The sequence below is a fragment of the Entelurus aequoreus genome, linkage group LG09 (genome assembly GCF_033978785.1).
Source record: "Entelurus aequoreus isolate RoL-2023_Sb linkage group LG09, RoL_Eaeq_v1.1, whole genome shotgun sequence".
In the NCBI taxonomy this organism is placed as follows: Eukaryota; Metazoa; Chordata; class Actinopteri; order Syngnathiformes; family Syngnathidae; genus Entelurus; species Entelurus aequoreus.
In genome coordinates this window covers 34,227,229-34,240,108 of record NC_084739.1, presented here as the reverse complement: position 1 = coordinate 34,240,108, position 12,880 = coordinate 34,227,229, and the positions used below count along the sequence as shown (strand labels likewise).

The window sequence follows — 12,880 nt, the reverse complement described above, 5'->3', positions numbered from 1 at the left end:
ATTCGAACCCCTGATGCTGAGTGCCAATCAGGGAGTTTGAGGGTGATGGGTCAAATGCAGAGGATAATCTCACCACACCTTGTGTGTGTGCTTTAACTTTAATGCAGGGCCGGCCCGTGGCATAGGCCGTATAGGCAAATGCTAAGGGCGCCGTCCATCAGGGGGCGCCATGCCAGTGCTACAAATGTTGGAGAAAAAAAAAAGAAAAAAAGTTGGTACTTTTATTTCTAAATACAAAAAATAATCCCACATTAAATAAAATGCAAAGTAAAGCCTATTCAATAGAAATATTATTTGATACAACATTACAACCCCCCCCCCCCCCCCGTCCCCCCGTCCCCCCGCACGGTGAGCCCCCTCCCTTCCCGTATCATGACTCTTTTTGGACGTCACCACATCAAAAAATCAACACAATATGTCAAAACGGCCAAAACTGTCAGGTGCCCAGGGAAGAAAAAAGAGAAAAGAAGAGGAGAAGAAACGAGAAAAAGACAGAGGTAGCAGGTAGGTAACGTTAGCCTACATGAAATTATTTGTCTGTTACAGAATGTGATAGTAACCTGGCTTTTTAGCATTAAGCTAATGTTACATGATTCGGCAATTGCTAATCAATAAATAGCTAGTTCTGTTTTAACGTCGGGTTAATATTGTGGAGGGGGCTAAATTGTTATGGAAAATAATAATGTAACGTTAGGTAATTACAGTACTCCCACCTTACATTCCTCAGGTACACTTGTATTAGATCTTTTAAGCAGGTGTTTTTTGTTTACATTGTTATTGCCTTCTGGTTAGCTAATGTTTGCCCTGCAGGTAATAGTCACCTTTCCACCCCTTTATATATTAGGTATAGTTGTAAGCCTAGTTAAAGTTAAAGTGCACATCATTAATGTTAATTAAGCAATATCACATGAGAGGGAATGCTGTTTTTTAATTTGAGCACTGCTGTGATTCGGTTAAAGATAATCATAACATAACATTCTCATATAATATATTATACTGCTACTTTGCATTCCGCTATTCAGCATTTCACTGTAATGATGACAATAAATTGAATCTAATCTAATTTGCATATACAGCCATCTCTTCACTTGATGAGAGATTTCAGAGCCTTGGAGAGGTGAATGACAAGTTTGGAGTACTCCTCAATTTCCACAACTTACAAAAAGAAGAGCTGCTACAGCAGTGCCAAACCCTGAGTACTACTCTGACCCATGACAGCCAGTTGGACATTAATGGCACAGAACTTGCAATGGAAATGCAGAATTTCCCACCATTGCCATCAAAGAACATGACAAACATGGAACTCTTGACCTTCCTGCATGAGAAGAAGCTGGCTGAAATGTACCCCAACATGTGGGTTGCTCTGAGAATCTCTGCCACTCTTCCTGTTACAGTGGCTGCTGCTGAAAGAAGCTTCTCTAAGCTCAAACTCATTAAAACCTACCTGAGATCTACTATGATGCAAGAACGTCTCAGTGGACTTTCCATCATAAGCATAAATCGTGTGGTCTCAAATCAGTTGTCATATGATGATGTTGTAGATGACTTTGCTGCAAGAAAGACTAGGAGAGTAAAGCTGTAGCAGGTGATGTGAGGTTGATAAGGGGGTGGTGTACAGTAATTTGTAAGTCATTCTAGTTAATGCAATATTAAAAAGCACAAATAGAGAACTCTGTAGGATCCCCTTTTTTTGTAATATAGTTGTTAAAGTCATACTGGTTTGATATCTTGTTTTGTGCAGTGCCTTATTTATATTGTATTTTTAATTTATTTTATGCAACTTGTTGACACGTTTTATTTTGTGTTTATGTATGTAAAAAATATTGTATTTCATATATTCATTTTTTATTTTTTTGTATTCATTTATTTATTCATTTTGTTTTTATCTTGTTAACTATTCTGATTGTTAATTTGCTTTCTTTAAGTAAAAAAAAAGGTCAAAGACAAAGCTATTCGGTTTCTTGTGAGTATATACACTTCACTGCCGATGTGGGGGGGCGCCACCTAAAATCTAGCCTCGGGCGCCAGATTGGTTTTATGTATCCCATTTTTCTAGTCTTTGGTATGCTCGGACTTGAACTCACGACCTACCAATCTCAGGGCGGACACTCTAACCACAAGGCCACATTATAAGTGTAATGTCTCGAGCAGATGACTGATATAAGTATATTTCCTGCTAAATTAGCCATTATGATTTTTCGATCACATGCAAAAAACTAAGACAGTGTTGGGTGGCAGTCAAGGACGGGCATGACCATATCTACCATTGAGGACACAGAGGTCATGTCCTCAGTATTTTTTTAGGTGATGAAAGGATGATGATATGACTGACTGTAAATGTCCTTTGTGTAGGACATCATGTGCGCTGTATGTCATCATGCTGTAGATAATCCTCTCTCATTATACGATCTTAGGTCATGCCCAGCCCGCTACAACTCCAACAATATAACGCAATGAACTGCACTTTTACTTTAAACATAATACGAGCAGAAATGTGCTGCCAGCATAACGTTAACATTAAATCATACTGGTGTAACTAATGTTGATTTCACCTGAATGGAATTAATGTGAAACGCTGTCGGTATAATAACGTTGTCGTGTCAGTCAGGTGCCGCCCCGCCCTAAATGCAGAACACACGTGGTGTGCGGGGCTTTGCGAGCGAATGACAAGGTGCTTCATATAATATTTTACCCCAAACGTATCCTGGCCACGTCATGCTCTGTCACTGATTAGAATATGAAGAGAGAATTTCCTCATGCACTTTTGGTGGGTCTGTGGCGGATGTCATTAGTACTTGCAGTGCCATGTAGAAGATCTTGGGTTCAAACCCTGGTCGGGGTTGAAAATTTTGTTGTTTTTTTAAATTTATGTTTGAATTATGTTAAAATTGTTTATTATGCTAGACTTCAGGTTACTGATAAAAAAAGTGGACTGTTACAAAATCACGCTGATTATCACAGATGTTAGATGAGTGATAGTTATAGCTCAATTAAAGCTTTTGTTATTCTGGAAATTCATTGTGTTGCTCAAGGTAATATAATGTATATGGTGCTGGAATACCCATGATTTCAGAATTTCAAAGTTCTTCTTTGACTGCCAATTTTTGACCTCAGTATTTTTCAAATCATAGTTACGGCCCTGGTCTTGATTGATTTGGTTTAGTCCAAATTGGACTCAAGGATGGACTTTTTTTTTTTTCTTCGCTGCTGAGCTAGTGCTTGGAGCAGTGAACGCAACTACTAGCATGCGCCCTGCGCCTGAAGATGGGGGTGGGGGTGGGGGACTTTTGGACTGGGGAATCGACCAACACGACGTCGTATGGATAACATCACAGTGGAGATTTCACTCCAAAACATCGAACTACACACGATGGGGACAGAGGGAGGGGGGAACAATTGGGTGTGAGTGTTGTGTACGTGTGAATCTGAGCATGAATGTGGAGGAGCGAGGTGCACAATCATATTTCAACTTGCCAATTACTAAGGTTTTTTTTCACATAAAGATAAAATACCCTAAAAAACTTTAATGTCAACTTATAAGAAAACAATTACACTAGTTTCATGGAACGTCAGGGGTTTAGCTAAAAATATTAAAGCAGGGAAGGTTTTTTCACACTTAAATTCATTAAAAGCAGATGTTTTATTCTTACAAGAAACACATCTCTGTAAAGACAACCAACACAAACTTAAAGCTAGCTGGATATCTCAGGTTTATCATGCACCCTTTACTTCACAAGCTAGAGGTGTAGCCATTTTATTTAATAAAAAAGTGCATTTCATACTTACATCAAAAATAATTGACCCTAATGGAAGATTTATTTTATTATATGGTCATATTACATCCTACCCAGTAACTTTTTTGAATATCTATGGACCAAACACAGATGACTCAAACTTTTATCATAGAGTCTTTGGTCTACTTCCTGATGATAACTCCTCTCATATCTACATTGGTGGTGATTTTAACTACCTTTTGGATCCCACTTTAGATAGATTGTCAACTAAATCTCATGTAATTGCTAACTCAACTAAAACCATTAATAATCTTATAAGATCAAGAAATATCATAGACATATGGAGAACAAAACATCCTAATAAAAGGGAGTATTCATTTTACTCCGCCGTACACAATTCTTACACAAGAATCGATAACTTTTTAGTAGAAGCCTCTGCTCTCTCCAATGTCAGTAATCCTGAGTACCACAGTAGAGTCATCTCAGATCACAGCCCTATGAGTATGCAGATTCAAATTGATCTCCATAAAACCAAACAAAAAGGGAGATTTAATCCACAATTATTATTATATGAAGATTTTAAAGAGTATATGAACAAGATTATCCAAGAGTTTATTGAGGTGAATGATAACGGAGAGGTCTCAGACTCTATATTGTGGGAAGCCCTTAAAGCTACTGTGAGAGGATATATCATTTCATTTGAAAGCTCAAAACAAAGAGAAGTAAGAAAAAGGTATAAAGAACTGGAAAAAGAAATTAAAGAAATGGAAGAAATTCATATAAATTCTCTTTTGCAGGCTGACTATAATAAGATGCTGAAACTGAAAAATGAATACAATTCTCTTCTTCACGGGGAAGTATCTAAACTCCTACTGAAAAATAAACAAAAACATTTTGAAATATCTGATAAACCACAAACACTTCTACCTAGACAGCTCAAAGGAGATCAAGCTAAAGCTGCTATCCACAAAATATGCTGAAAAACAGGTGAAACATGTACAGATTTACAGGATATCAACAATGCCTTTAAAGACTTTTATTCAGAATTATATAAATCTAGTTCAGCTATATCGGTTAATGATTTAAATGATTTTTTTACTCAATTAAATCTACCTCAACTGAGTCCAAACCATCAGAATTCTTTAAACAATACTATTTCAACTGAAGAACTGCTAAAAGCACCAAAATCTTTCTCCGTGAATAAAAGCCCTGGTCCAGATGGATTTGGTGCAGAGTTTTATCAAGCGTTTAGTGAAATACTGTCCCCTATAATATTAAGAATGTTAAATGACTCTTTCGTAAACAATAAACTTCCAAGCTCTTTGTATGAAGCTCATATATGTATAATACCAAAAAAGGGAAAAAATCCACTCGATCCAGTCAATTATAGACCTATCTCCCTGCTCAATCTAGACCATAAGATTCTAACTAAGGTACTCGCAACAAGGTTAAGCAACCACATAACAGAAATTATCCATCCGGATCAGGTTGGTTTTATCCCGGACAGACCTTCTTTCGGCAATGTACGGAGATTATTGAACTTGTTGTACTCGGACTGCATAGGAAACAAAAAGGCAGCCGTCCTGACTCTGGATGCTCATAAAGCTTTTGATTCAATTGAGTGGGCTTATTTATTTCATGTTCTCAAATTATTTGGGTTGGGAGAAAATTTTATAAAATGGGTTAAAATAATTTATTTTGCACCAAAATCATATGTCATAACTAATAATGTAATATCGGATAGTTTTGAATTACATCGTGGCGTGAGACAGGGCGATTGCCTTTCGCCCTTACTTTTCAATTTGGCCCTAGAACCACTGGCTATTGGTTTAAGAATGAACTCTAATATTAAGGGATTTTCAGTGGGCACATCAGAGAGTCTCATCTCACTTTATGCAGATAATGTACTTGTTACACTTACTGAGCCAGAAATTGCATTACCACTTCTTTTAGAATATGTAGACTCTTTTGGTAAAATATCTGGTTACAAAATAAACTGGTCCAAAAGCGAGCTTATGTTCCTAGGAGATACTGTTAAGATCAGTCAAAACCCAGTTAAAGTTGAAGAAAACTATATATCCTATCTCGGCTTAAAAATATCTAAAAGTTATGAATCATTACTAAAATTGAACTTTACTGAAGCTTTTGAGAAATTGAAAGTGAGTATAGAGTATTGGAAGACCCTACCCCTCTCTATGTTGGGTAGAGTGAATGCTGTCAAAATGATTACCCTGCCAAAATTTACCTATCTTTTTCAAAATTTACTAATTCTAATTCCTGCAGATTTTTTCAAAAAACTTGAATCTTTAGTTCTAGATTTTGTGTGGGGATATAAAAAACGCAGAATATCTAAAACACACTTATTCAGATCTACAAGGGAAGGGGGGCTGGGTCTCCCAATGTTCAAAAATTATTATTGGGCATCAAATCTGAACGCATTGACCTATTGGAAGATGGGGTTCCCAAAGAATGAATCACTTAATTCTGCTCCCTTGTGGCTGAAATTGGAACTGCAGTCATTAGTTAAACCTTACACATCATTGCTATCTTTACTTTTTACTAAACCAGTCTCTTCTATTAAATCAACAAGCCATAGTGTAGTAGTAAGAAATTCTATCAAAATTATTTCTCAAATTAAAAAACAATTGAATATTTCCAATGTAACTATGTATTCACCAATGTCTCACAATCATGCATTTATTCCATCGATAACAGACAGATATTTTTTTAACTGGTACTTGAATGGAATCAAATGCATAAAAGACATGTTTGTCGAGGACAGTCTTGCATCATTTGAGCAATTGCGAATCAAATTCAAATTGTCCCAATTCAGTTGGTTTTGCTATTTGCAGGCAAACAAATGTATTAAAGAAAACATTTCAAAGTCTCAGCTGGTAAATGAAAAACACCCTCTCTTAGAATTACTAAATTTATCACCCACAAGTAAAAAGCTTATCGTCAAATTTGCCAGCTGCTTCATTATGCCCATGACATCAGCAGACGGTGTTAAAAGAGCATGGGAACAGGAACTAAGAACAACAATACCCAAACAGCAACGGGAACGGACACTCTCTCAAATTCACAATTGCTCAATTAACAGCAGACTTAGGTTCATACAGTTTAAAGTGATTCATCGTTTTTACTACTCCAAATTTTATCCTGATACATCTCCACTTTGTGATAAATGTAAATCTGCTGAAGAATCATTGTCTCTTTCGTTTTGGGAATGTCCAATTATTCAATCATTTTGGTCCAGCATTTTCTTTTTTTACTCGGGGGTATATCAGAGAAAACTTGTCCCTGACAGGGATATAATCTTGTTTGGGTGGTCTTCAGAAACACAAAAACTTCCAAAATATATTACAGCTGTGTTGCTGCTCGGGACGGTCTTGGCCAAAAGACTCATTCTCAAAGACTGGAAAAGCCCATCTGCACCCAACTTCAGGAACTGGCTAAATGAACTTGTGAATGTAATGACTCTTGAAAGAATACGATTTATAAACTCTCCAAATATGAATAAATGGGAACAAACCTGGAAACCTTTACTGACATATATTGAATCATAATAGACATTTAAGAAAAAAACAAACAAAAAAACTGCCATCTTTTTTGTAGCTGTATTCCTTTTTTATTATCTTTATTATTTTCTGTATTGATCCTACACTATTATTGTTTTTTTTGTTACTTCTGATATGGCCTTCCCACGGTTTACTTGCTTATTTATTTATTTATTTTTTGTGACTTTTTATTTTGTATTGTTTTACATCTGATCAACTTCTGTGACTTTCCTTTTCTTTTTTAAGTGTGAACGGTGGAGAGGTCCTCGAGAGGTGATCTTGGGATCACTTCCTGAGGATCCTTGATGCCGAGGAATGTTCATCCATCTTGCTATGGTCTGGATAGCCTGCTGATCCTGAGCCAGAGCGGGATGGATGGATAAATATATACAATATCTGGGTATCTTTTCTAATAATGTTTATACTGTAAACCTTGAATTGTTAAAGTTTAAGTGCACCTCTCTCCTCAAGTGTGCATGTGAGTGGGTATGAGTGGATGTGTGATTGTATGAAGGTTTTGACTGTTAAATGTGATTTTAACTGTAAAATTCAATAAAAATACTTGCAAAAAAAAAAAAAAGGATGGACTTTTTTGTCGCGATTGGCCAACAGCATTCCAAGGAAGCCCTAGTTTTTGTACTATTTGACTAATAATCTGAATTAATTTTGTCACATATTTTGGTGATTTTTAATGTTATTTTCAGTACAAAATAACAATAATAACAAAAAATGTTAAAATAAAAATAAATAATTAAAAAAGTATGCCAATGACGACATGACTCTGTATTTTATGCCACTGATTTTACTTTCTGACACAACCCTGATAAGGGATCACTCCTGTGACTTCTGCCTCCAAAGCAGAAGCTGATAGCACTACACCACCCGACACTAACATGACCTGATCACATTTTCCTTTATATTCCATCAATTGTGACGGCGTAAGAGAGAGCTAGAACTATGTTTGCTTTACAACTTCACGTAAAGCGCCATGTCATTTATTTGACATTTTACAAACTACCTCTAGTTGTCAAGTGTGTCTCACGTGTCTGCAGCAGCATCGACACTTGCATGTCCCGGGACAGACTTAAAGAGTTATCGTATCAAAGCAAGGCTTCAAGGGGCACAGCAAAAAAACATAAATCGTCCATTGATCGGCCCGTTATTGATCGGCCCACCAGGAAAACTCCTGGTACTCCTGATGGCCCGTCCGCCCTTAATTGGAGTACACCTCTTGTTTACAGTTCACAATTCATCATGTCCGAGAGTGAAAAGAAGCAAAGCAGAGATTTCTGTCCACCAAATCTGGTTTTTGGTACATGGTACGCCACATCCTTGTGTGAGAGGTTGATAAGTTATGACTAGACATAGTTCAAGTCACCATCATCTAAAATTCAAGCTCTGGGACATAACACTTGGAGAAGGACTGGACCGTATTAGGTGAACTTTTACGTAGTTATCAATTATTTACACTTCCAGTTTTAGAACATCTCATTTATAGCAGTAAGTAATTCCAAACATTTGAGTAGTACTATAAATTTAGCCACAATTTTTAAATCCTTTACTATTGATTTTGTTGTTGTAAACCTACCTATTAGTAAGACCGAGAAATAATTGGAGAGTGATATTTTTTTATGATTTTCCCTTTACAGGATACACATCGCTACACAACCACAATGGATTTGAAATGAATAAATCAATACATCAACGTATAATTGAAGTGCTGAGTTTCAATTTTAATTCAGAAATATGGCATTAACTATTTAGAAATTACACCTACAGGCACATTATTTAGATAAAATCAATTAAGTTTTAAATGATTCAACTGACCTAATTGTAAATATATTTATCTTGTTTATTACTCATAATTTAATGATGTCCATGAATTTAATTTACTGCAAACAATGTTCAATAAAGTGTTAAAATGGTAGTTAAATTTTCAGTGTTTCTTTTTTATTATGTACCTGCAGATTTAATTATTAAAAGGTATGTAACATTATTTTGTCGCAGCTTAAAGTTGAAAGTCTACATTTCAATCATGTGCTGATTTGTTTATTGATTAATTTATTAATAATCCATTGTGGTGGTGCCTACTATAAAGGCAAATGCATAAAAAAATATGTATTGTTTATATCTTACAGAAGTGTTGTTTACAAAACAACAAGAATAATTAAGTATAAATTACGTTTTAACTTCAAAGTTACAAAATGTCAATAATGAATAGGCTTTTTTACAAAAATATGCACATTTAAAAAATAATCTTAAGTACCTGTACAGTCACCGTTTAAACATCGGCACTATTTGGTACTAGTATCAGTTCAAATGTAAAAAAATACCCACCCCTAGTCATTTAGAATCAATACCATTGCAAGACAAAAATACAAAACACGTTTCCCGGAAATGTTGTATAAGGGTGTTGCATGGGCCAAAAAAACGACTCATTAAATAATCAGTTAATGGTGTTTCTGCTCATTCTCAGTTTTGTATGGTGATTATAGCAATGTTAAACCAACAAATTCAACAATAGGATTAGGTTTTTGATAGATATACTTTATTCATCTCATTAAGGAACTACTGTATTTTCAATGTGTGCACTAGTTGACTTGACAGAGGCAATTTTAGCTCTGCAACTTTTCCCAATTCATCCTCAATGTCGTGACAGTCAACCCCCCCCCCCCCCAACCACCCAATACGCTTACCTTGACAGTTAGAGTGAATCCTGCTGAGTAGAGTGGGTTTTCTCTGTCCAACTGGCCATTCACTGTCAGGGCACCGCTGATGTAGTCCAGGGCAAAAACACTGTTGGTGTTCCCTATGTGGAAGGATGGTGCGGATGGGGAGTGAGGGAGAAACAGAGATAAGAAAGTCAGAGAGCCAAACGGACCTGGCGTCGTTAATTCAACAGAACCCAAGGGATGCAGCTCAGAGCTTCTGGAAGGGAAAGGTGCTGGATGAGCAATGTGGATTTCTTTCATGCAATATGGATGCAACTTCTGCTGCTCCGTCTTTCTTCTCTCCACCTTAGGCTGACCCACCACGTCTCACCTGTCCACAGAGTATCCCTTTGTTTCATCATCTACTGTCTGAGCCTCTTGCCATGCTGCTCTTTGCCAGCTTCACTTTATTTACTGTATATGCAACAACTTTACTGTTAGCTCACGTTTATCACAATCCAACATGTTTTAGTCTGCCGCCACAGCATTGGTAAAATCTATCGTTACAAGTTGTCAACTGCTTATATTTTGAAGTACTAATCTTTTTTTTTTGGACCTAACAGACCTCATGCCGAGAATTGCAGAATCACACGTTTTTGAAACACAAAACATGGTAATCACATTTTAAAACAGTAGCTGTCCTACAGGGGATCAGTGAGGTTTTCCACAACGCCGCAAAAAAGACGTAGGGATAGTGTGCAAAAAAGAAGATATGCTATAACTATTTAAGTTGGATGTATATTCACACCATTTGTTTAATACTTTACACCTGGGGTCCCCAAACATTTTGACTGGTTGGTCACAATGTGCTCAATTATATATACACACACACACACACACACACACACACACACACACACACACACACACACACACACACACACACACACACACACATAATTATATACACGTACAGTACGGTACAGTAAGGCCTCACCTTTTCTCCTCCAAACATATTGCTGGGTAATGTGGCCAAACCGCTCAATTTTTGTTTCATCTGACCACATAACTTTCCTCCAGAAGGTCTTACCTTTGTCCATGTGATGCCAGATGAAACAAACATTTAGCTTTTTTTCCACAAAACCCAGCAATATGTTTGAAATAGAAAAGGTGAGGCCTTTAATCCCAGGAACACCATCCTACCGTCAAGCATGGTGGTGGTAGTATTATGCTCTGTCAAAAAAGCTTTTTATTATATTCTAATCTAATCCTTGATGATGGCAGACTATTTGTAATATGGAAAATTGTAAATTTTTCTTTGAGTGCAACAAGAAAAGCCCAATGTATTTAATGCCCTTCCTTAAAATTATATTTTAACCTTGAAAATTGTAATTTGAGTGCAATAGGAAACATATGTTCTTTCTTTGAGTTTGAGTTTGAGTTTGAGTTTATTTCGAACATGCAAGCATACAACATGATACATCACAATTTCCAGTTTCTCTTTTCACCATGTTCGAAAAGGAGTAGGAAGACAGCAGATCTTATTTAATCCTACCCCTTTTCTTTACATAACAGTTGCTAAAACTTCTTGTTCACTTCCTGTTCACAATTTATTCACAATAAACTCCATAAGTAATCACAATAAAAATAAATAAATAAATAATAGTAATAATTTAATAATAATAATTGGTGAAGTAAGTCATATTTCATATGATGAGATAAGAATGAATGAATGGATGGATGAAATAAATTGAGAATGTTTGTCATGGTTCTTCTTCTTTGTACTTTGTAAACACTTTAAGTTTGAAGAGTTTCTTGAAGTGGATCATATTAGTACATTGTTTGATTGCTTTGCTTAATCCATTCCATAATTTAATTCCCAATAGACTTTTGCTTGTTAGGGTTCAATAAGTCAATATTAAAGTCACCACATAAGAACATTATTCTTTGACCATTGTCCATGTAAGTAGCCTTGATCCATTCTTCAAATTTTTCTATACTTGACTTAGGTGATCTATATAAACAACTGATGAAAATGTTTTTGCTTTTTTCCTGACATATTTCAATGGTTATACATTCTAAGATATTATCTATAGCAAATGACATGTTTTTTACCACTTTGTAGTTCAGGTTCTTCATCACGTACACAGCTACTCCTCCTCCATTTTTGTTGGTTCTGTTGATGTAGTTTAGTTCATATCCTTCCAGATCATAATCTATTCCTTTTTTATCATCAATCCATGTTTCTGTGACAGCAATCACTTTGAAGGGTTTGTTGATGTGTTCCAAAAAGTTCTTAATGTTGTTGTAATTTGCATACAAGCTTCTGCTATTAAAATGAATAATTGACAATTTGTTATCACATGTAATGTTGCTATTATATTGATCATCTGTATAATAAAAACAGTTATTACTGATGTGGGAGAAAACATTTGTATCTGGATCTATATCATTTTCCAAATCCTGGTTTTTGTGATCTTTGTTGCAGATATTTTTTAGTTCCATATTTTCTTGTTCAAAAATCTTTGAGGTTGTTTCAATAATCTCTATAAGTGTAGGTGGATGCAATCCTGAATCTAGGTCCTCTTGTTTAGTCGTCCCTTGGAACATATTAGTGTCGATGCTGAATTTAGGTGCTTGTTTTCTGTCAGTGTCCATTATCATCGTTGTTGTGGAAGCTGTGTAAACTTTAAAAATTGTCCAGGTCCTTGATGTCATGGACAACAAGTACTCTTGCTTCTGGACCTCCATTCAGCTTGATGTAGATTTTACAGTTGGCGCTCCAAGTTCTCTGGATTTTTTCCTGCTTTCTCAAGTCGCGTGCTTTCTTGGCGATTCCAGCATTACGTTTTGTGAGATGTTCATTCATGTACACATTTGTTCCCTTCAGCTTATTTCCCTGTCTCAGCAATGCCATTTTAGATTTTCTGTTTACGAG

General features: G+C 36.0%; 1 protein-coding gene across 1 annotated transcript in view; it reads right to left on the bottom strand.

Moving 5' to 3' along the window:
• Nucleotides 1-12,880, bottom strand: part of LOC133656976 (cadherin-23-like) — a 379,926-nt gene that overhangs the window by 135,078 nt on the left and 231,968 nt on the right. Inside the window, exon 10 of the mRNA XM_062057866.1 lies at nt 9,988-10,100. Coding sequence (XP_061913850.1) covers nt 9,988-10,100 — 113 coding nt within the window. The remainder of the gene's footprint in view (nt 1-9,987; nt 10,101-12,880) is intronic.